Source organism: Mastacembelus armatus, chromosome 24 (genome assembly GCF_900324485.2).
Source record: "Mastacembelus armatus chromosome 24, fMasArm1.2, whole genome shotgun sequence".
Taxonomy (NCBI): domain Eukaryota; kingdom Metazoa; phylum Chordata; class Actinopteri; order Synbranchiformes; family Mastacembelidae; genus Mastacembelus; species Mastacembelus armatus.
In genome coordinates, this window is record NC_046656.1 from 15016376 (window position 1) to 15040116 (window position 23741).

Here is a 23741-nt window from a genome sequence, read left to right on the forward strand (position 1 = left end):
GTCACAGCACAGCCTCACCACTAACATGGATTTATACCCCCCTTCTTCTTGTATCTCCACTAAAACTCTGACAACTAGTGCGGACAGTGACATCTGGTAACAGTTTGACATTAAACTTTCCACAAAGCAGAAACGAGGCGTGCTGCACAGCTAAATAGTGATTGATAGAGTTGAATGGACATGTTGTTTCTTGTTTTTAGACTCTTAATTCCTAAAACAAGTGGTCTATCCCAGCTGAACTGATACGTCAGTCCAAAACAACATCATCCATGTAATCTTATAGAGGCTGAGAAGAAGGTGTATGAATGTGTGATGGTTTCATTTTATGCCTACAACTTAATCAGAATGCAGGAAAGCCAAAGAAAACATAACACATAGATGTAATTTTCTTTAAATTGACAGTACACCCTTGAATCTTTGCCTCAAGGGTTTTCATTTCTCTCTCTCTGTTTAAGTGAAGGCACAAATGAACTAAAATCATTATCACATACTCCCAGTGAGCCCAAGAGTCATATTTCAAACTCTTATTGGTTTTCACATCTGTTAGCAGCCTGACATCTGCATGTTTATCTGATATACTCCTTCCCTGTGAGACGTTTTAGTTTTCCTACAGCAAGAACAGAAACAGGCTTTCACACTCTGGGACAGAAGCTTATATTACACAATCCTTACATGTTTTAATGATTTTTGTGCGTCTCTTAAAACAGTGAGTCGACTTTAGCCTACAGTTCATTGTGTAAGGGGATGTTCAATCCAAACTAGATAAGACTTCAATATAAAATCACCAGTTTTATTGGCTTATATTGTACAATAAAGAGCATCCCACACACACAACATGACTAGAGGTGTTCATTACACATACACACACGTTTTTAACATCAAATCCTCATGTTGAAGTGAGCACACTGAATTGTCAGAACTGAAACCAGCGGATTTTAGCAGCGGATCTCTGCTCACTGGTGACTGGAACGTGGTTTGTTCAGCAGCTGTGACACAGTATTAATATCTTACTGTAACATCATAAAAGCTATGTTCATGATATTATAGTGTAGGTGGATGTTGGCATTTGAATCTTAGCCTTATGATGTAATGAACTACGGAGTCCCTTAAGTTTCAGGTGGAAATTATCTTTTTTTAGTGTTTGTTTTGCGTTAGCTCGCAAAAAGATTTGCATTGTGTGCAATTACATTAGCTTTTCTGAGCCTTTGAACGCAGCACGCAGGACACATTCACTTCCGTCACATTTGAATGGTAGCAATAGGGCCATTTCCAGCTGAGCCAGCTGCTATGAAAATGAATATATGATTAAAGAAAGACAAAGCCAGTTTAAAGTCAATGTTAAATTATGTTTTCATCTTGTTGAAATGAAGGGAGCCAGCAAAATAGCCCACCGGACGCAATGTGACAACAAGTGGCTAATTAACGTTATTAATGTAGTGTTAGGTAAGCTAATATAATACACACAATGCAAATCTTTGTGCGGGGTAACACAAAACAAAGTTTAAAAAAATAATTTCCGCCTGATATGGGGCTCAGTAATTAACACATTAGCATTAAGGCAATTAATATTTATTTATATAGCTCAGGGTTTCACTTAATCTTTGTCTTTTGACAAAAATGCTTATATAAATATTCAGTGTATTAAGTTAATATCTCTTGATGTGCAGTTACTATGGCTAATGGTGCTGTTGTGTCGAGGCTGTTTGTTTGTGTTTTGTTCAGTGTCCCTCTTCCCTGTACAAGTTGGATTCACCCACATTTCAGCTAAAATACTGTTCACTGGGTTTAGTGAAATCATGAGAAAACAATACAGTGACGTCCGTAGCAAACATGTAGAAGAAGAGTTAGATGGTTGGCTCCCGCGGCCACTGGCAGTTTTCCTAATTTATGTGGAACGACTGAGTGCTGGCAAGTCCTTTGAATAGGTTTACTGTTTTTTAACATGACATTGAAGGAAATATGCTTTAAATGTCTCTTCCTCTCTGCTCCACCTTTATTTTCTGCTGAACATGACATCTGTCCATTTTACAAGGCTAGTTATCTAACATGTCAGTGGAGAAGCAGGCAGACAGTTGCTGTGTGTGTTGAGAGATATGGTCACATCTCTTTGCTTTGATCAGGTCAGCAGGAACACATCTCCAAATGGATGCTGAACATGTAACTAGGCACAGCTTAGCTAAACCACTTTACAAAGCCTGATAAACATGTTTGTGATGTTGAGCTTGTTGTTGAGAGTCTGACCCCAAGTGGCCAAAAAGTGATTAATGCAGCTTCAGATGTTCAATACATTGTGAGACATTAGTGGAATGCCCTGTGTGAAGTGCTGTGTTTTACAGGGTAAACATTTGATCAGGCCCTGTCACTGTAAGCCATCACCCTGTTGTGCTCTGTCTTTTCCCATGGCAAACAGTTGTGAGGGAGATGGATGTGATGAACTCATTTATTATTCAGGCTTCTGTGTGTCTGAAGAGGGACAGCAGGACAGCGGTGCAGGGAGGGAGAGGAAAGGCTGTGCTTACTAATGAGGGTTTATCACAATGATACAACCTTCCTCATGCATCTTTCATATAAAGTACACAATCACAAGAGACTGTGTGACGCATTACATGTCCTGGCATTAATGATCTGTGTCATAGCCATAAGATGGTTAGATTGCGCAGGCTGAGCTCCGGATCTTGTAATTATGAAATAAACTATCTCATTACCAGATAATGTACAAAAGACTAACGGTGCAGGAATTGGAACATTTCCGAACGTGCCTGAGAGTCACTAGGTTTTTAAGATTTCATCAGGCAGCAATTCTGTGGTAGTTGTCAGTACAGCAAATGGTACATTGCATATAGCAACTGCTAATACATGTGGAGCTAGTTTTCCAAAATGCAAAAAATGGGCCTAAAAATTAGTCTCAAGTTGCTTTCCATTCTGGAATTCACTTTGTGTCCATGTCGTCTAATGCAGGATCTGGATCACTCATCTCAGAATTATGAATTATTCTATTAGTAATTATGTTATCCAGATCTCATAATGTAATTATGAAAAAGGTAAGGTCCCAGAGATAGGTTTTCTTGTTGTGAATGTGATGTGCTTCTGTGATAAGAAACTTTTTGGACTTTAAGCATTCTGGACTTCTTGTCAGTGCTTATCTAAACCACACAAAGCATGCTAGTTATATGGGGATAGTGAAGATCTGTGCCCTAATTTCTATTTTCCACCAGGTTCTTCTTATCTCCATTCTGATGCTAAGGCTCTCATGGTTTGATCAGCTTGTAAAGATGGTGCACATACATATTCAGTGAGTCACAGTCCACAGTAAAGGCTTGTGGTAGAAAGGCTCTGTTTGAATTTCTCTGTTTAGTGTCACTGGAAGATAATCCCAGCTTCAGTGACATTAAGGCAGATTAAAAGTGGTCCAACACTGGTTTTGAAAGTTTAAAAACTTTCTGTTGTGGCTTCTATTACATGGACCAGTTCAACACGTTCCTACTCGACAGGGTTTTTAATACTTGTCATATCAGTGAGAACAATGTTTCTGTAGCTGCGTTCCAGTCCCTCCATGAACTTCAGGTAGTTGCTGACCTTGAAGCCTTGGATTGGCTGCTCCTGCAAATACAAAGGAAACGCTGTTGTATTATCAAATTGAAAGTTCAAATTAAAGGGGTTTTATTTTTACTTGTTACAGTTAGTACTACTCAGCCACGCTGGCCTCTAGAAGTCTAAGAAAATGACCTTGAACCTCTGATTAGAGAGAACCTGCGTTTTAAATTGAAGGCTGAAATTTGAAAGATGTGTGTTTTTATGAAGATGGAAAGGTAGAAAAGATGCTATAGGTGCCCTCAGACTATCTTAGAATAACAAAAAAATTAGCATCCATCAAATGTACAGTACAGTACCCTGTGCAAACAGTCCCACAATGCAATGTGTAGATGCAGAAATTACAGTTAAACAGTAAAGCTGTCAGTGAAGATGTGAAGTGATGTTCCTAAGGGTCTAGATTTTTTAATTAATTGCTCACTTCAGAGAAAAATACTGAGTGTCTGTTGTAATGGGAGTAGTGAAGAAATAAACTTAGGGAGTGCTTTCAGATACAGCCTTTGTCTCTCACATGCCCCCTATTTTATGGAAGTGTAATACTAAATCACTAGAGTACCACTTTAAAGTACTGGCATAGGAAGTGATCAAAAGTTTCCAAGATACTTTTTAAAGAGCAGACTGTCCAGTTGTCAGCAGTACATTCGTTTTAGCAGTAAGCTGCAGTTATTACAGTTAAAAAGGAACAAAAGTAGGTTTCCTAAGTTGTGAAGGTAGAAATATACACACAGACAATGCATGAGACAGAAGGTGGCTTAGTTTGTATTATTCACTTTGTTTGGGGGGGTGTAAATAATTCAATATAGCCCCTTCATCTAAATACATTCAATCTGTTTCATACTAAGCAGAAATCAAATTAAATCCTAGAATCAAATACTGCACCCTGCCAGGAAATAATAGCCTCATGGGTTAGCATTCAGGTAATGAATTGTTACATGTCAGAAGACAAAACAAACAGGGTTGCATAGATATCTTAATAAGTACTAGCATCTCCAATACCCAGGTTCACACACAAGATGTCTTAATAGGCAGAGCTAGCTTAACTATCTAAGAGACACATATCAGAACAGACAAAAGAACGTTTCATTTGGCTCATTTGTTCAGTCAGGGTTTTAATTTCAGCTGCCATAATTGCTGCCTGAGCCTCAGTATGCAACTGTCATGACAACACCCGACCTCATGGGTAATGCAAACACTGCAGCAGAGCAAATAACTGACTGCTGTGCTTTATGGTGTGAGTGGCATTGTCAATTAGCAGCTTGAGCAATGCTGCACCCAGAGGACACACTGCATGCAGAATAACAACACACACAACAAACATAAGTTTACCCTCGCTCTCATTAACCAGGCCATGTCCTTACAAAAAAGCAACAATTAGTGAAAAATCATAAAATTAAGCCCAATTGTATGTCTTAAAGGAATTCAATTTATAGCTTAATATAGAGCAAGTTTATTGTCAGCAACATCGGCTATGTAACTTTAAAGCTTTAAAACTCATATTTTGTTGAAAGTACACAACCAAATGGTAGATGTACCACTACTCTTATTGTGAAAATACAAAGCCTATGCTGTTTGATGTTACTAACACTAAACACCTAACACCTAACACCTAACACCTAACACTAACACTAACACTAACACTAACACTAACACTAACACTAACACTAAGAGGGGAGCTGTGGCTCAGGAGGTAGAGCAGCTTATCTCCCAACTGAAGGATGGGAGGTTCGATCCCCGGCCTCTCCAGCCCACCTGTCAAAGTGTCTATGGGCAAGACACTATACCTGAAAGTTCCAGGTGGTTGCTGTATATGTGAATGGATGTGGGTGCACCTGGAAAAGTTGGCACTGAAGAGTGAGATCGATTGAGATAAGGAGAGGAAACCCCATGGGAGAGGAGGGGTTTTGTCTGAAAGAATGAAAGAGGTTTTTTAAACATCCTTTGAATTTAACAAATAACTGCTGGTGTATAGTTTATGCTGAACAGGTTACAACACCTGCTTATTGTCCCACGTCGTCTTCATAATATATCAGAGGTCTCCAAATTCCAGTCCTCGAGATAAATATTAGAAATCTTTAATTACTGCATTAATTCCCTAGTGAGCTCCTAAGTGCTTAATGGTTAATATATTGCAGGGGTCTCCAATTCCAGTCCTTCCTTGAGATCCTATGTCCTGCTTTTTTCCCCAACTATCAGCAGTGGCAGGGATCGTTAGGAAAACAAGCAGGACAGTGGACCTGGAGGACTGGAATTGGAGACCCCTTCAATATATTTACCATTAAGCATTTATGAGCTCATTAGGGAATTAATGCAGTAATTAAAGATTTCTAATATTTTTTAGGCTTGTCCTCACATGGTAAATGGATGGCACTAATATTCACTGAGCCTGAAGGTGAAATTAATAGGAATTTATCTTAAAGCTTTTAAAATGGGTTAGTTCACTATTTAAAAAGTTTTTGTATTAGGTTTGTAAATTTGGTTGTATTAAATGTGTTGTACAGGTTATACAGAGCTACAAACTCAAGTGGTTAGACGCTGAAAGGTAACACTTATATGTTGGTGGCTGCACTGCCTTCAGAAGCAAACCAGTGTCATAAAATTCAACGTGTGTTATTGAAAACAAGTCTTTGTTCAACTGGCTTAAGGTTTTTTGGTGTTAACAATCTCCAATGACAGAAGCTTGTAGGAGAAAACATAAGCACCTTAAACTGATAATGACAGTTATTTCTGTGTCTGCATGAGGTCTATATCAGCTACAGCAGAAGTGTGCATAAGCTCCAAAGCTATTCTATAACCTCTTAATGCACAACTGTAAATGCTCCATAAACATGTCCAATTGAGTTATTTGAGGATAGAGAAATACTGTCTACTACTACTACAATATATGTGCCAAATCGGGAAAAATGTAAAGGGGATCCTAGTATATAGCATTAATATGTACATGATGAGCCAAAATATTATGACCACTTGCAGGTAAGGCAAATTATCTTTTAATGGCACCTGTGTAGGTGTGGATCACCTTGGCTGTATGGGTTAGTGTAAAGCACTAAGTGACTTTGACAAAGGCCAGATGTTTGGGATGGATCAGATCTTAAATGACCCACCAAGAGGGTAACAAAGGCTATCTCATCTGGCCTGAACAGGCGCAAGTTGGAGAAAATTTAAATGACCAGTATGAGAGGAATGTGTCGTGGCACAGCACTGCATTTGGGGTTACAGACTGGTCATGGTGCCTACTGTGGTCATAATGTTTTAGTTCAGTGTTTGTGGTAACAGGCAGTTTTTTCTCTGAATGCAGAGCAATGAAACAGAAGATTTATTTTAGTGTCTGGTTTCATGCAGCTTCTGCATCAGTGTCAGACATATAACCCCTCTCCTTTTCACTATACTTTTCCTCTCACCATTTCAGCTCTACTGAAGTTAAGCTTCAGCTAGACACAGAGCGATTGTAACAAGTCATTTGCCTTTTCAAATTTTAATTTAGATGAAATATAGATATACCCCCTAGTGAGAGAGAGAATAAGTGTAGAGGGGTGCAATTTTTTGTGTGCGTGTGTTAATGTTTAAAAAAAAGCCTATAACACTACATCTGTCTGAGCAAAATCGTTCCTTCACATTGTTCCCACAGAGAGCGACAGAGGAAAAGAGGAGAGAAGTCCATCCGACACCAACCACCATGGCTAAAACTTTGCAGTTCAACTCAGGACAAGGACTGTGTAAGTTTTTCTCACATACACACATACACACACACAAAAAACACACAGGGTCTCAAAGCTGTCTCTTGCAACAGTATCTGATGCTACAGCTCATTAGAAGAACTTCCTCAGATAAAGCCTCTATAACTGATCTTTTATTCACAAAAACTGTCAGCGGCAGCTCATGCCGATGTTAACACCAGAGCTATCAGCCAGAGACGAGATAGATTGAAATGCTTAATAAGTAATGATGATGAGTGCTTCAAGTCGAGCCATGTCTCATTCACAGTGCTAGTGTCAAATGTTGCTTTCAATATTAGAAGTAGACATCTTGGAGACCACGACTTTAGACCTTTTGTGAAGTCTTTGGGGCCACTCTTCAATTCAGCATTCACGAAATTTCACAGTCGCGCTTCAATGAAATGTTAACTTTGAAAACAGGAATGTTTTCACTGTACTTTGTACTGAATTTTTCCATTGAACCACACCAAAGTGGTAGGGTTTATGAACAAATTCAAATAACTTTTTTATTATAAAGCTGAATCATGAATGACTGCTGAATTTAACATGGGAGTTGTACAGTTCAGCAGAAGTCTTATAGCAGCTACTACAGTCGACATATCAGAAAAATTCAGACGTTTAGGCCCAAATATTGAAGCAGGACCTAGTTTCCACCTGAGATGCTTTAAAGAGACATTTTAAATTGTAGAATCTTCACAGTAGACATCTTTTGCTTTGGTAGAAGCTTTGCACGTTTGGCTTTCTCTTCACCAGCTTCATCTGGTCAGGAAATGATTCTCCAACAATCTTGAAAGAGTTCCATCTTATTCTGAGCACTTGTTGGCTGCTTGTCCTTCACTCTGCACAACTGCGTTTACTTCCACACCTTATGCCACACCTTATGCCACACTCCATCACTCTTCCTTTTTGGTCAAAGGTGGTTGAGGTGTGTTGAAAAACAAGTGATGTCCCACTAAGCCATGCTGCTAAAGCTTTCCTTGAATTCTGAACACATCACCACCAGAGTCTCAAGCAAAACACCATCACGCCTCCTTCTCCATGCCGCATGGTGGTCATAAATATGCAGAATCCCTCTGTTCACTTTGTCTTTGTCTCATGCTGGTTGGAACCAAAAACCTCACTCATCAAAAGTGGATTCAAGAAACTAGTGCACAGACTTCGACTGGTCCAACATCCCTTCCTTGGACCTCTTGGCCCAAACAGTTCTCATCTTCATATCTGGTTTCTTTGCAGCAATTTCATCATGTGACAGTCTGGTTCAGTCTCCTCTGAACAGCTGAAGCTGAGACATGTCTTCTACTTGAATTTTGAGAAGCACTGATATGGGCTCTAATCTCGATTTCTGAGGCTGGTAACTCTAATGAACGTTTGACAGTCTTTGCAACAGCAGCTGAAAATTTCAAAGTCCCTGAAATCCTCTTTCTTTACTCAGTTGGACAGTTCTTGACATAACATGGATAAGTACTGAAGTCAAATAAGGCTGGAAAAATATCAGGACTGAAATAAATTATTTTTATAATGGTAATAAATTTCTTCCATACTTTCTAAATGGACAGTAAGGTGAGAAAGTTTTGCCAGCTGCTCCTTCCAAGGTCAATAATAAAATTTCAATCACAACTTTTAGTTAGACAAGAATATGAACATTTGTGACATAAGGGGACGAACTGTATTTGCCAAGGAAGCTTGTATCAATATAATTAATAGCTCTAGACCAGCCAAGTGCACCTAGTGGTTAGACTGTTTCAAAATTTGATAAATGCAGTGTAGTTCAGCACATAGTTTGTGGCAAGATATTATTTACTTATAATAAATATTTTGAGTATCAGGAGACAGCTATATTACAGAAATTCCCTACAGATTTACTCTCCCAGACTGCAACCTGCATCACCTTCCAAGTATCTGTTTATAGTTAAATATATCACACACTCACTAATGATAGATGAGGCCACCTTAAATGGGATTTCACTATCTATACAAACTAGGAAATATATTGCTGTATTGAGAGTTGGTCTGTCTGTGTTTGTGTTCCAGCTCACCTTGAGGAAGACCTGCAGCTCCTGGTCCTGTGTGTGCTGCAGGATGTCTGGCTGCAGGTGTTTGAATATGGCCACACACGTGTAAACCTGGTAGTCAGGACCCATCACCACACAGGTGGAAATGTAGTGGCAGATTTCTGTCCAGTCCAGATAGTTCCAGAAACATTGAGCCAGCCAGTGGATGCACATCTGTGAAAAGGAAGATGACAGTGTTATTGAGAATAAACTTGTCAACAGAATATTACAAATTCCCCTGGGATCAATGCTCTGAAATCAGATTAATTACATGAAGATGGTGGCCTCAATTATAATCTTGGCTGTTTTGAGCTTGTACTGTATATACAGTACCTCAACTCTGAAACTTGATTTAAAAAAAAATGGAAAGAAATCAAAAAACCTGATATGCTCTAACACTGAATATACACAGCATACAGCTGCACTCTCGCTACATCAGTCTGTTGCAGTATTAATGTCCACTGGAAACATTTTGAAGCAAAGGGTCACAGATACTTTATGGCTGTAACTTTCTCTGTCAACACTTATTTTAAATGTCAACAGCTGCTGTTATTAACCTGTGCTTTTGTTTTGTCTGACAGACTGGTGATAGTAACCTAATGACTTTTTCTGCTGCTCAGCAGCTTGGCAATGATTGTTGTGCAGTCAAACAAATAAAATGCTTAAGTAAAATTCATTTTTAGTCTGTTGCCAATGCACATAAGCATTAAAACACATTCACAAGTGAATTTCATGCTTCAGAGGCTTTACATTATTTTCTGAGAGGCTCACTCTAATCTTAACCGTAACCACTACTTACCTAACCCTAAACTAAACCAAGGTGTTGTTCTAAAATTCAATGATTTACATTTTGAGTCCCCACAATGTAAGTGGCAGTAGATCTTCTTTAAAGAAAAAAATATTCATGCCCCATTTATATTGTGCCATTAGGAAGCACTGTTCATATGGAAATATGACATAACATTTGTATTATAAAATGTTCATCTAAAGCTGTACTTGGTTATCTAATGTTTAATATTTAAGATTGTAGACCACTCTCATGCTCTGGTTTTTACAAAATTAGTCAGGAGTATCTGTTTACTTAACTTGCTGGATCAATCTCTTTGGAAACATGTTTACAATGAGAACTGATAACTCACAGCAGTGTAGAATACTGACGTGGGATTAGGGCACAAAAAGACAAGCAGATGCATGCTAATTATTTCAGACGTAATATCGAATGAACTCTTGTAAGAATTGCAATTAACTTTCCTTGGGTTGGATTTTGCCATTGATATGTTGTTTAATATCAGTGCTTCAACAGTATATTTTGTGATGAAATTGCACTGGTTGAATAAGCCTCTAGATTCAGATTTTCCAGTCAGCGTTAAAGCACTAATGGAGTGGCAAAAAAAAAAAAAAGCTAGGTGTGGAGTACAGGAAACCAAACATCTTAATTCCATTTCCTTCCTGAGCTGAAAATACTGACATCCTAATTTATGTGTTGCAGTAACAGAAACAACTGGTCCACACTGGTTTTTAAATCCTCAGACAGAAAAAAGTATAACCATAACTATGACTGTGACTATAAATCCTTTCCAGGTCTTTCCAATAACAGCTTTCTTTCTAAAAGTGGCAAAATGTGCTTCCCTCTTTTGTTAGCCTTCCTGTGAGCTAAACCTCAGGGGTCAAAGGTAACTGTGACTGTATCCTCTCAGTTCTTTACTTCATTTTCCTTCCGACATAAACAGGCTTACTGAGCTATTATTAATCTCAGCAGGTCAGGTCACAGCAGCAGCCTCACTGAAGTATCAGAATTTGCTTGTGTATGAAACACAATGTTCTGCAGCTGAGTGATAATTCAGTGTTACTATTCATGAGTTTTCAGCTTAATTTTATTGTTGTATGACCATATAATGTCCTTGTTTCTGCCCATATTTATGGTTCCAAACAAAGAGAAATTAAAAGTTTTTAAAATACTATTTTCAGTCTCTTAGACATTTAAATAGAAAAGCAACTTTTGCTTTTATAATTGTACATAACTTTGAGTTATGGGCTCAGAAAAACAAGACATTAATTAATTGAGAAAAGAAACAGCTCATTAACCAAAAATGAAAATGATCAGTTGCTGCTTCTTAATGACCTTAAAATGATATTTCAATCCTTCAGGCTTTTGTTACAGTAGGGCACAGGGAACACAAACATTTATTTATGTGTTCCTTATTTAGGATACATAAATGGCACACTTCTTGCCATAGTTCAGCTTAATATACTTAATTTAGCACAGGTTGCTGCTCAGACTAAAAACAGCCTCTCTTTAAAAGTATAATTTTGTCACTCATTCTCAGCATAGCCAACATTTATCTGCAGAATGTTTAAGCAATTTGAACTGTCAGACTGAGGCCTTCGTCCATACACATATTTACACACAGCTTCTGTATAAATTTGTCACTGCTGCTTTGTCAGTCTTTCAAAGCTTAAACTTTTAGAATAGCTATTTCCATTTCTGACTGAAGAACAGGTGCCCATTATCACCTTGAAGAGCAACGAGATGAGCTGCATGCTAACTTCTTACTCCACCCTGGAGACGGTAAGTTCAGATCTTTGATGCAAATATGGCGAGCCAACCTGCTGCCGTACATTGTTTGAGCCTCAACTGTCAGCTGCTGACACACTGAAGACAGGATCAAACGTAAGAGGATTCAAGGTGAAAAACCCTTTTTCTAGGTCTTTGTTTGAGAGAAAGAAACCCATGTCAAAAGAATCAAGTGTTGAGGAGCAAAGCTCTAACTTTTATACTGCTCTGGTATTTGACAAAAAAAAACTTCACAGTCAAAGTACTATTTTTGTATTTTAAAGTTGACTGAATTCAAAGAGCGGGACATAAACAGAAGTCACTCACAGGGCAACCAACGCTGTGACATAAAGAAATTAATATGCAGCTAATCTCTTCAAAAGTTTTAGTTGGTTTTGGGTCGCTTCCTGATAATATTTCCTTATTGATATCAGTTATGAAATATTCACAGTGACAAAACAAGAATTGCTGTGCATCATGGCAGTCTATGCAAAATATTTTGAATTAAGCTTTTCTAATCGAAATCCAGTGCACTATTGTCCTATAAACTTCAGTCTGACTAACCTTCTGTGTTTCTGTGAATTCCAAGTATCAGTTATTTCAATGTCGAAGACTGCCCTGGTTTTAGCAGCATGATTTTTTTTAAAAACTGTTTCACAAACTTATATGGAAGGCTGAAATACTCAGTGGGCTTCCAGTCTTTTTTTCTTTTGTCAAGTTTAGATGAACCTCACAGATGTTGGCAAACCTCACGGACTTGGCAAAGAACAGGCTGACATAGGTTTGGATTGCAGTGAAGAGCTAGTTATTTGTATGCAGACTGTGTTTTGCGCAATAAAGGTTAAATAAGGACAGGGACGATACCTGTGAGGGGGTGAAACCAGACATCCTGAAGGCGGAGTGGACAAGAGGAACTTGAGCTTTCAGCAACATCTCCACATAGTGAGCTGTACACCAGTAGACAGGAAGGATTCCTGATTCAGCTACTTCCAGAGGAACATGGACCTGCCACAACAAGCAATTCCATTAACATTTTTAGTTACTATAAGGATGGGTCTGTAAATAATGTCTATTACTTATGCTACTGGTGGATATTCAAACACCAATTACTAGCTCCCTGTTTAGTATTCAGTGCTGAGATGATCATATAAACAGTCTTTAATACTTGACAACCTCACTTTTGTCTTTACTGTGCCCACTCCTAAACTTGCTGCTGTCTCTTTATTAGTGCCCTGTTTTCTGTGATATTGATTAAATCGACCACATTGTGTAGTTGGATACTAATTGCTGTGTGGAGAAATCCAGCATCTGCCTCTGCATCACACAGTGAGAGCACGTAACACAGTTAAGTGCAATTGAGCCATAATTGACTTTGACGAGCGACAAGATGACAGAGGTGGGCATACAAAAACAAAAATTAATCTCAGCGCCTTAGTTGTTCCCTGCAATTTAGAATGATTGAAACTAGACTTCATTTCAGACTTCTTCCTTCACATGAACTATTCTTTTTCACTCCTTTGACTGACTTTTTATCCCCTCATGTATGTCATTCACTCATCTTCCTCCTAGTACTATTCCTTTTTTTAGTTCAGTCAAAGAAAAACATCCTGTTTATTTTTCATCAGCTACTTAGTCTAGCAGATATTCATTGTGTTAAAAATACTGTTAGGATTCATCATCATCATTTATTCATGGTTTCTCTGCTGTGCCATTGCTGTGATTGTTCACATGCTTTGTATGAAAATGGTGGCATTATAGGAGGACGAGACAGAGTTGTATTAGCACATTGTTCTACTCACAGATGCATGTATCCTTGCAGGCCAGATGAATGCAGAGGTAAGCAGAGAGGACAGATTGAGTAACAAGCACAGAGACCGTTCCATGTCGCCAGCCATGATGAGGAAAACTGTACAAGCCAGCCAGTCATGACCTGGATATTCATCCTGCTGAGTGACTGGAGAACAGGGTTAAAGAGCCAAAGAACTGGTGGAAAAGATACAGAGATCAATGATTTAGACTGGTAATTAATGGGACAATAAATGCAACAGACACATGTGGACTGTAAATCCATGCAATGTTCATCTTTCCTTCAAACAATCTATTATAACAAACAAAATTATAACGAGCTACAGAGTATTACTTCAATGTGGCATTAAAAACTCTAATTTGACTGTATACATTCCTAATTCAAACAACAGAATTGGTGTGTTAAGCATTAAGCTAATACCACTTTACTGTCAGCTGACACTGGTGTCACAGAGTGTCAGCCTCAGAGTGAGTAACGCCGAGACAGTCAATTAACCCTGATACATCAGACCATTATCTCATAGCAGAAAAATAGTCTCCTACAGACTGCCAAGGTCCAGTTCTCCGGTAGTACTAGTCCTATCATTGTGAACTTATTAGATTAGTAAAATCCAAAAACAGTAAATTGTGTACAGATACATGTGCACAAAGCGTTTAAAAAAAAAAAAAAGGGGGGGGGGGGGGGGTTTTGGTTACATACAGCTCAGAGTCAAATCTTTGGTCTCAGTTTTAGGTAATTTCAACTAATTAACTGCCAGTTCTGGAGTTTTGACACATTAGCTGAAAGCTAATGAAAATCCAAGTACCGTTATTGTACTTGGACTTAAGGTTTTCTGTAAAACTATTATTTCTAAAAACCTTAAAACATCTATCAGTCTCAACTTCAAAGCCAATAAGTCTAAAAATGTTCCTCAAGAGGCAAACAACTAAACAAACTCAACTCTCAGACAAATGCAGCCAGTTAAGCATCACTACATGCTCTTTGAAACTAATACTAAATGCTCTTTGAAACTAATACTACAGTGTGTCAAGACATCATTTTGAATGATAAAGTATAAATAAAGCAGAACCTTCAGGGAGTTAAAGCATTTGTATGTACAATCACTCAATAACATTGAAAAGCTCACGCTAACTTACTGACTAAATTAAACATCATCTTCCCTGTAAAATCATTTCTTTATTTCCTTTCCAGGACTCTTCAAATTCTTTGAAAATTAAATCTGACAATGAAGTGTAATAACCCCCCCCTTTCTACTGTCATAACCTTTTAGACATGACACACTTTAGTTTCATGAAAGACAACTTTCAGAACATTGTCAACTGTATATTAAAATAAACATGGCAGCCCAAGAAAATATGCATGATTTGTGTCAGTAAGGGTGAATGCCTTTTACAGCCACACCATGTCTACGTACTGTACATTGAGCCAGAGGAGGATTTTAAAAAGGATACTGAACTCTGAAGAGGTTTTGACTCTCTGTGTGGACAAGAAGAACTTTATGTGTTTCATTAGTAGCGTCAGGTCATGCACTGCATCATCTTTGAGTAACTGGAGGTAGCTACCGTATCTGTAGACACAAGATAAGACGTGAATTGTACTTGTTCCCATGCATTTACCAGCTCTTCATGGGTTTGTTTGCCTTACACTGCCACTGGCTATTTAGGTTTTCACCACATTAAACCCAAGGTCATTTAGAAGGACCTTCCTTCATCCATGAAAATACTCTGCTGCTGTTCAGTATCACATTTGCTCTTTTTGCACCATATATGAAGACTAAAATGAAATAAAGCTGTATTACTGTGAAACCTATTTTGTGCTGTCAGTTTTATCAACTTTCCATAACCTTTCTTGTAACTCAAATGAAAGCTGCACAATACAATGACAGATATCACTAAATTCAGAGACAAAGCAATAGTATGCCTCATGCAAATACCCCAAAAGACTATATACTCAACAAGTCCAGTGTAGTCAGATTTAACTGAGCAAGTCCGACACTTGTAAGTCAAGGATTATTATAATTTATGTCCAACAACTTTGAAGCCTGTAAGATATAGCTTTACGTGGATAATTCTTATATGCTGTTGATACCAAAAATGTAGACATGGCACTCAGATTTTCTGAACATGCTTTCAACAGCTTTTGAGCTGCAAAGCTTCCTTTAGGGAACAAGTTATGAGAAGATGTAATGCAGCAGCAGGGTATCATTAAAGACAGAAATGAGAAGTGAGAAATCAGTAACAAGTCAGGCTTACTTATGAAAAGATTAAAAAAAAAGAGACCAAATATTATGAACATTTGCATCATTAGAGGAGATGTGGAGGTTTCAATACTTATGTAGGAATAGAGGAGATTAATATTTCTCTGTATTATCATCTATATCTACCATGAAACATGCACCGCTGGGGGGGGTCTCTAGTAATAATATCTGGCGGAGTGATGTATGACTGATGTGCACCTAGGTTGCAGCTGTAACACTGTCTGTAAAACATTCTGATTAAATAGGGGTTTATGAGCTTTACATACAGTACAGTACCTCAGACAGGTGTTGATTCCCAGCTGTTCCACAGATGATAATACTGCACTCGTCACCCCCTTATCCTCTGCTGTAAAACAAGGCAATTAAAAAAGAGTGGTGGTTATTATCAAACAAGGCAATACTCAGAGAGGGTATGGCTTGAGGTTTTTGACCAAGAACATAAAAAAAAGTTGAGTTGAAAAAAAAGTTGAAAGTTGGGGGGGGGGGGGGGGGGGAAATCCCCAGACATCACTAACACAGTGGATTATGACCGTCCTATCATGACTTGCTACAAATGTGATGTGTCTGGGTAATTTTGTAGTTGGCAGTTTTACAGCAGCCGTTTGGCATTTAATTGTGATGTTTGCAAGGTATCAAGGTGACTTGGGTAATTTTACTAACAGTCAGCCACGGGTAATTTCACAGCAGCGTTTAGATGGTTTAGAGCACTCGAGTCATAACTCATGATTTTAGAATTGTGGTGGAATTTTGGGAAAAATATAGTATGAAATTTTGAGCCTTGTGAGAAAGCTTTTTATCTCAGGACTTCATCTGTGAAGTTGGGTCCAACAGTGAGATATTACAGCGGCTGAAAATACTCAAGCAGGTCAGCTTTAGATCCACATGCTACAACTTTGTACAGGCTGTTGAGCTATCGGTTTCACCAGCTGCTCTCATGGGCTCTTGGAGTGAAGAGTGTGTAGAATCATAAAAATATATTAGTTTTTGGAGTTACAGTTGTAATTGTGTGGAGAGAGCAGTGAATGGAGCAATAACATGCTAGAGGAGTAATATTTTGTGTTCTGAGGTGTTTCCACTGCTTTCTCGTTGTTGAGAAGCAGATTATTACTACATTTGTGCTAATGGATGCGCTGCTTCTGATAGCCTATGGTAAGATGATGAGATAATTTCAACTCAAATTCAACACTGTTACCATAAAAATAGCAGAGCTGAGGAATGTGGAATAATCACAGGCCATCAAATTGCTAGTACTAATTGAGAAAAATCAGCTTTTGATGGGGGCATGAAGAAATGCCAGGACAACTAGTTCTGTATTTTCTCTCTCACATTGCTCTCCACACATATTAACATCTCTAAAAACCTCTTGCTGATGGCAATTACAGTCTAATGGAGATAAATGCTCTCCTGTTGCACTTATTCCCTCCCTCCTCATTCCTCTCTTACGGTCTCTCCAGCATTGTGCCACCAGAGCCTTTTCTACAGTTTGTAATAACTATAATCACGACCATTTACCTTTTGTTAAAAAGTGACTAATAAAAGATGGTACAGTACATGCAATGTAGCTCTAGTGTTAGTTGTGACAATCTGTTCTTAATTGTCACGCAAAGCGGCTGTGAAAGTTAAGGTGGCATATGAAAACACACACACACACACACACACACACACACACACACACACACACACACACACACACACACACACACACACACACACACACACACACACACACACACACACACACACACACACACACACACACACACACACACACACACACACACAAAAACTTGTTTCCATTTCCCCGTGGGGATATTACATTGACTTAATTCGATTTAATTCCTTGAGACTTGCCCTAACCTTAATCATAACCACTACCTGTCTAACCCTTACTCCTAACCTTAAGCTAACCCTAACATAACCTCACCCAAGCTTTAAATTAAGTTGTCTCTTTAACACGTTGTGATTTACATGGTGGGGGACCTGGACTTCGCCCCCACAAGCAAGCCCACTCTCTGTGTTAACAGGTGTCAGTCCACAACGTAACAAAAACATGGTACACACACCTGAAGGCAGATTCTAACCCGAGATAGTTGCAAACTCCATTTTCCAAGGTCAAATATACTGCCAAACTCAACTTTCGAGCCATGTGGAGGTTAAATCTTGTGTTCAACATTTTCCAGACATCTGCTATTCCTTGACAACTGAGCCAACATCACTAGACCTTAGAGAACATTTTTCCAACTATGAGCCCCGTTTGACTCTTTTGTCACGAGATGGACTGGTGATCTATCCGGCATGTACACTGCCTCTCATCTGTCACCTAGGATTGGCTCCTAATATCCTGTATGTGCAATATCTTTACAATGTGAGCTCATCCATCATTACAAACGATTGTTTTTCTGCTTTTATATATTACATACTTTGATATTTAATTACAATTGTTACATAGTTTTTGTTTTGCTCTAGTTTAGCAAGTTGCATCATTTTGGAATGAAAACATCATGATTTATATTAAGTTAAAATGTTCTTGTCTTGTGTTGTTTTAAGTATTTTTGGTCTTCACCTTACTAAAATACTGAAAAGGAGGCTTAATCAAAGCCAGAATGTGGGGAGAAACTCCATTTAAATAAGGATTCATTTCAGAAAGCTTAGATCATTGACTGATATATTAAGATGTAAAGGTCACATAAAAGGTGATCTCTCTTTGTTTCCAGCCACCCAATTTCAACAGGCACCTGAAATAAATGAGATTGCTGAGCAGCTGCCTTCAGGAGTCTGGCCCATGAAGGAGTGGAGGAGATACAACTCAGAACAGTGAACTGACAGAGGTTAATACTTGGCAAATGACTCTGCTCTCTCAATACAATGGAAGCACTCAAGTGGGGCAGAGTGACTGAAACTGTAGTCGGTGTCAATCAAATGAACAGAGGTGCCTGCCATCCAATATGCCACCACACCCATGCACAGACATGTAAGTGGCACATTGCAGACTTCAACAAGAGCTCAGGTGCATGGTCTCCTCAGAGGCCATTTTGGGGTCAGAGTTTCCAAGGCTGAATGGAATCGCAGTTAGTGTTTAGAATATTTAAGGAGATGGAGTAATGCAGGTTAATACGGCAATTTCATAACTAATTCTTGTTTTGATGCTGGAGCAGCAGGTGCAAGACCTCTGTCACAGAACAGCCTCTATGCAACTGCGCTGACTGAAGGCCTACTGCCAACGTGCAACACATCCATAAATATCAAGTAACAGTTTTCCGATGATTATTTATGAACTGTTGTTTTTAAGGTCCGTTTTCTAAAATTGGGTCCTATTTTTAAGATTCTCTTTGAACTTGACCACAGTTGTAAATTAGTGTATTTATACATAATTTAGTTGTACATTTATTCCCAGTACTTTTTATCGCTACAGTAAGTCCTTTACATGTGATCAGAATATTCAAAGAATATCAAAACTATTTACAACACTGGATGTAAAATTTGGGTGGACTATTGTCCCAGACTGTTCTGCATTAACCCTCTGGGGTCGACGCACGCGCCGGCGCGTTTTGATGATGAAATGATATTAAATCAGTCTGACTTCTAAAAGTTAAATTAGTATAAAAACATGAGCGTCAAAGTGGAAAAATCAACTTTGAAGCATATAAATGAACTTAGATAAATAAATCATCAAAACAAACACTGAATTTAGATTCATCATCAATGTAGCTTCAGAGGAGACATGCCTCTGTACTTAGAGACAGTAGTGAGAAAAACTGGGAAATATTTCACCATTCACTGGAGAAAAAAAAAAAACCTAGCTGACAAGTCTCATACTGAAAAATTCACAATAAATTACATCACGCTGAACACATATCACATACAATATCCATTTAAATATTATTCATTATTTACACTGCATTTTCAGAAACATTATACAGACATCTTGCCACAAATAACTGTCTACTAATTCATAATATCTGATCCTACTGAATTATTTTATATGCACTGAGTAGTTGTTTTCCATTCCATTTCCATTCCTGTACAGGTCTTATTTTATATTGCTTTCTATTTTACATCTTGTCTTACACCTTCCCTAGAGTGTTCCTTCCACTCTGAACAGTGTTCTTTTACTCCTGAAACAACCCAGACCAAGCTTTGCCTTCCTTTCATGAGTCCGCTGCAATTTTGCCAAAAGCTGGAGTCCTTCAGACCTCCTGATACCAGTCTGCTGATTATGGAGTCCCTGGGGCAGACCGTCCTAGAAAAACTTGACTGACCCGTCCATACAATCTAGGACAACTTCCCTTTGAGGAGCCAGTAGTCAGGCCCTAGTCATCTTAAGTCAAATCTGTTTTTACAAACCAAAATCACAAACACTAAAATTTCCTTGTCAAACTTTATAGTCTGTAAAACAGGCATGCATGATACACTCTGTCATTTGACAATCCATTTTTAATCCTAAATAACGTCACTGTCACACAAATTCACAATCTTCTTTGTGTTAATTTTCCTAAACATGTAGAACTTTAACATGCTGTTAGCTACACTCCTTCATAGTCTTGTCACACGCACAGGACCTGAATTACTCCTCTGTGGGTTACATTTACCGCTGGTTGAGAATTGCTACTCTACAACATGTTCCCAGTTCATTCTCACTACATTGCTGGATTGATCACATAAACCTGCCCCACCACATGACCTTAGTCACCACATTTTGGTGATCTTGACAGGTTCAGTCAGGTTTCAATGACATTTAACCACAGATTTGATGATTAAGCTTCAGTGTTGATCCTTGACCTTTGGGCATTTATGTCAGTATATACTGTCAATTATTTATAAGTTAAAGCAACTCAACTATTCATGCCTTTTTTCATGGAAAAAAAAAAAATATATATATATATATATAATTTAAATAACGCAGAAAATAAGCAAAAGAAAAAGAGGAAAACTACAGTGGTAAGATTTATGTACCAAATATAAACACCTAAAGACCATCTGGCTTACTGCAGTGGTCCACAGAGTACACTTTGGTTATTTTCCTTTGTCAAAACTCAATGTGTTGCTCTTCTGCACTGACCTTTGTACTGAGCTGGAGAGAAGAAGCACTCAGTGGCAGAATTGGATAGATGGGCCACAACCTTCTCCAGAAGGTCAGCCAGCACTGAAAAGAAAAAGCAGACGCACAAAACTTATGCAAGAAGAGCAAAAATAAATATTGTGTTCCAAGGAAAACCAATTCGCAAGATATGTCAGCACAACTATTTTTAGACTGAATATACTTGTGAGCTTTAATAAAGCCAAATTAAGCAAATGAATAAAAATCACTAATATAAGAGAAAGGAAAACATTTCATGTAGGATGGATAAGTCTCCGACTTCTTTTGCCAGTAAGTGTTAATTCAACTTAAATGTTATTTTGCAGGTTGTGCTTTGAAGAGCTGTTTAACTGTAGCATGTTATACTGAGAGGTACCGTATGTCTGATATTTAGTCTCCCATCTCTAATGACATAATTAATTTGGCCTTGTTGATTCAGTATGTAGAGTAACAGCACCACTTCTGGTCCACTTCCAGCACTGCAATTAAATAAATTAATCTATTTTAGTGATTAGTATAGATAGTATACTTTTTCATTCATACATAACTGCTGCCCAATGACTTTTGATAAACACTTTCTATTCAGCAACTGCTTTTGGCTTGGAACTGTTTAATAACTAACAAAAGCTTCACCAAGGCTTAATAGTTTTGATCTTATTTGGCTTTCTTTTCAAGAGTCAACAGGGGAAGGTTAGCAATTATCACAAAATATAAAAAGTGTGTGGGAAAAAAAATTGAGGTGATGAAATAATGGGTTTATTGTTGAAATGAAAGGGACTTTATGAACATACATCCTTCAGTATGTTAGCCTGATCACTTCTACCTGAACCGCTTTCTCCTCCATTACTTAAATGTCAATATAAAGCCCCTCATATAAAGTGTTAAAGTGACATAAGATGTTGATATCAATGAATGCTTTTGTAATAAAGCATGGTCTTCTGGCATTTTACTGGTTGTCATCTTAGAACACAATGAGTTCTGATCATAACTGCTTGCAGGATTCACAATGCAACTCTGGGAATGAATGTTTCTCACTGGCATGCTGTTGAGAAAGACCAATTAAGCAATCAGTAAGCTGACAAGATAGTGAGGTATTGAACTGCAAACAGTTCTAATCATGGGTGTTTTGATCAAGAGATAGTATCGTTAATCATTTTCATCTTGCAGCTGAATAGCAGCCTGGCTGCCTGATAATCACACCATCTTCATATGCCGAGCTAGAGACGCATGTTAAATAAATTGCCTAGGAGGTAGGTTAATTTAGTAGCCCGCCTATAAATGCTACAATTTCCTTCATTTAATGTTTTTTTTTTTTTTTTTTAAGTGCAATGCTAGGTTTTGCGTGGTTAATGACATGCCAAATAAAATGGCTATTCTACAGCAGAGGAGAGCTCAACAGATAAATCTTGATCATGGTCTTCCAGTGAAAAGCTTTAAATGAGTGCTGTAGAACATAAACTAGATGCTTTTGCAGGCTGAGATCAACTCTGTGCTGATGAAAGAGAGCAATCACTGTATAGCACGAACATTAATAACATGATTTCAGCCTTCATTCATCTAAATATATTTTGTCCTCCTTGAATCACAGCTATTTACTCCTATGTAGGAAAAGTAGGCGTCAGTATTTCATAGTAGATGTCAATGGAAATGACAAACTCAAAAGCTTCATGGACATCAGATGCAGTATGTAATCTTGGAAAGGAGGTGCATGGTACACCTGCAGCACCCTAGATGATATTAAGAGATAATGTGAAATACAGAATCTATGGTGCATTATAGTTAGATTGTACCATATTAATATTTTTCTTCATATATATAAATATATATTTTTTATAGTATATAATGTTATTTATAGTATATAATGTTATAATGACACGTTTATCGTAACCTGTGTTGTGCTGCTTATTGCACAGCATGTATTTTACATTGCATCCTCACAGCTAGTTGATTATTATGGTGAGCTGCAATTATAATCACTTCACTTGAACGTCAATGAGATCATTGGAGCATTCAGTCAGTTTGCTGAGCTATATGTCTTTTGATGTGCCCTCTCTTATGATAATAACAAAGCTCAATTTACATTTAATCACTTAATTCATCTTGGGCAGATAAAACAAAAAAAAAAAAAAAAGCATAAACGCACCCAAAATGCATTTTAGGAAGATAAGAACCCAATTTCTCTAACCATGCTGGGAGGTGGTTGAAAAGGTACATATTTAATCTTTACTCTTCCTAAATGTAACTGCATCAGGAAGTCATCTATAAAAGTAGGCTCTACACTACAGGGCCTAATATGGCAGCTGTCATTCTCCAGGTTGCTTTAGGCAAAATGGCTTCAGCACATTCAACAAATACAATTAACACAAAAGGTGAATGCATTTAACCAATTTCAGATCAGTTTAAGCAGTAAATGACATGTGGCTGAGAGTTGTAATATGATTGTTGTTATGCTACTAGAAGGTATAAATTCCTGGATACAAGGAAAATACACAGATAGCCAGTGAACTTAGTAATAACTTACCATTTCCAGTTAAGATGTCAGGTTTGGAGGTCATGATTTTGTAGTACTGTCTCTGGCATTTCTCCAGCCAGCTCTCCTCACTCTTTGTGTCATCAGATGCTGCCAGCAAAGCACTGATCTCACAGTCTGAACAGGAAGAAAAGACTATAGGTGAAAAAATTAAAACAATA

At 38.0% G+C, this 23741-nt stretch overlaps 1 protein-coding gene across 4 annotated transcripts in view; it reads right to left on the reverse strand.

Annotated features, from left to right (window-relative positions):
• Positions 1-776: 776 nt before the first annotated feature.
• tbc1d32 (TBC1 domain family, member 32) overlaps positions 777-23741 on the reverse strand; it is a 48624-nt gene continuing 25659 nt past the window's right edge. For 2 of the 4 annotated variants that reach the window (XM_026319069.1, XM_026319070.1), the window contains exons 28-35: positions 23572-23697; positions 21033-21116; positions 16250-16319; positions 15168-15283; positions 13709-13863; positions 12774-12914; positions 9341-9529; positions 777-3600 (exon numbers count right to left, since the gene is read on the reverse strand). In XM_026319069.1, the coding sequence (XP_026174854.1) occupies positions 3481-3600; positions 9341-9529; positions 12774-12914; positions 13709-13863; positions 15168-15283; positions 16250-16319; positions 21033-21116; positions 23572-23697 (1001 nt within the window). In that variant the 3' untranslated portion in view covers positions 777-3480. Of the gene's footprint in view, positions 3601-9340; positions 9530-12773; positions 12915-13708; positions 13864-14406; positions 15284-16249; positions 16320-21032; positions 21117-23571; positions 23698-23741 lie in introns of those variants that run through there. The other 2 variants (XM_026319071.1, XM_026319072.1) reach the window with 2 other exon arrangements.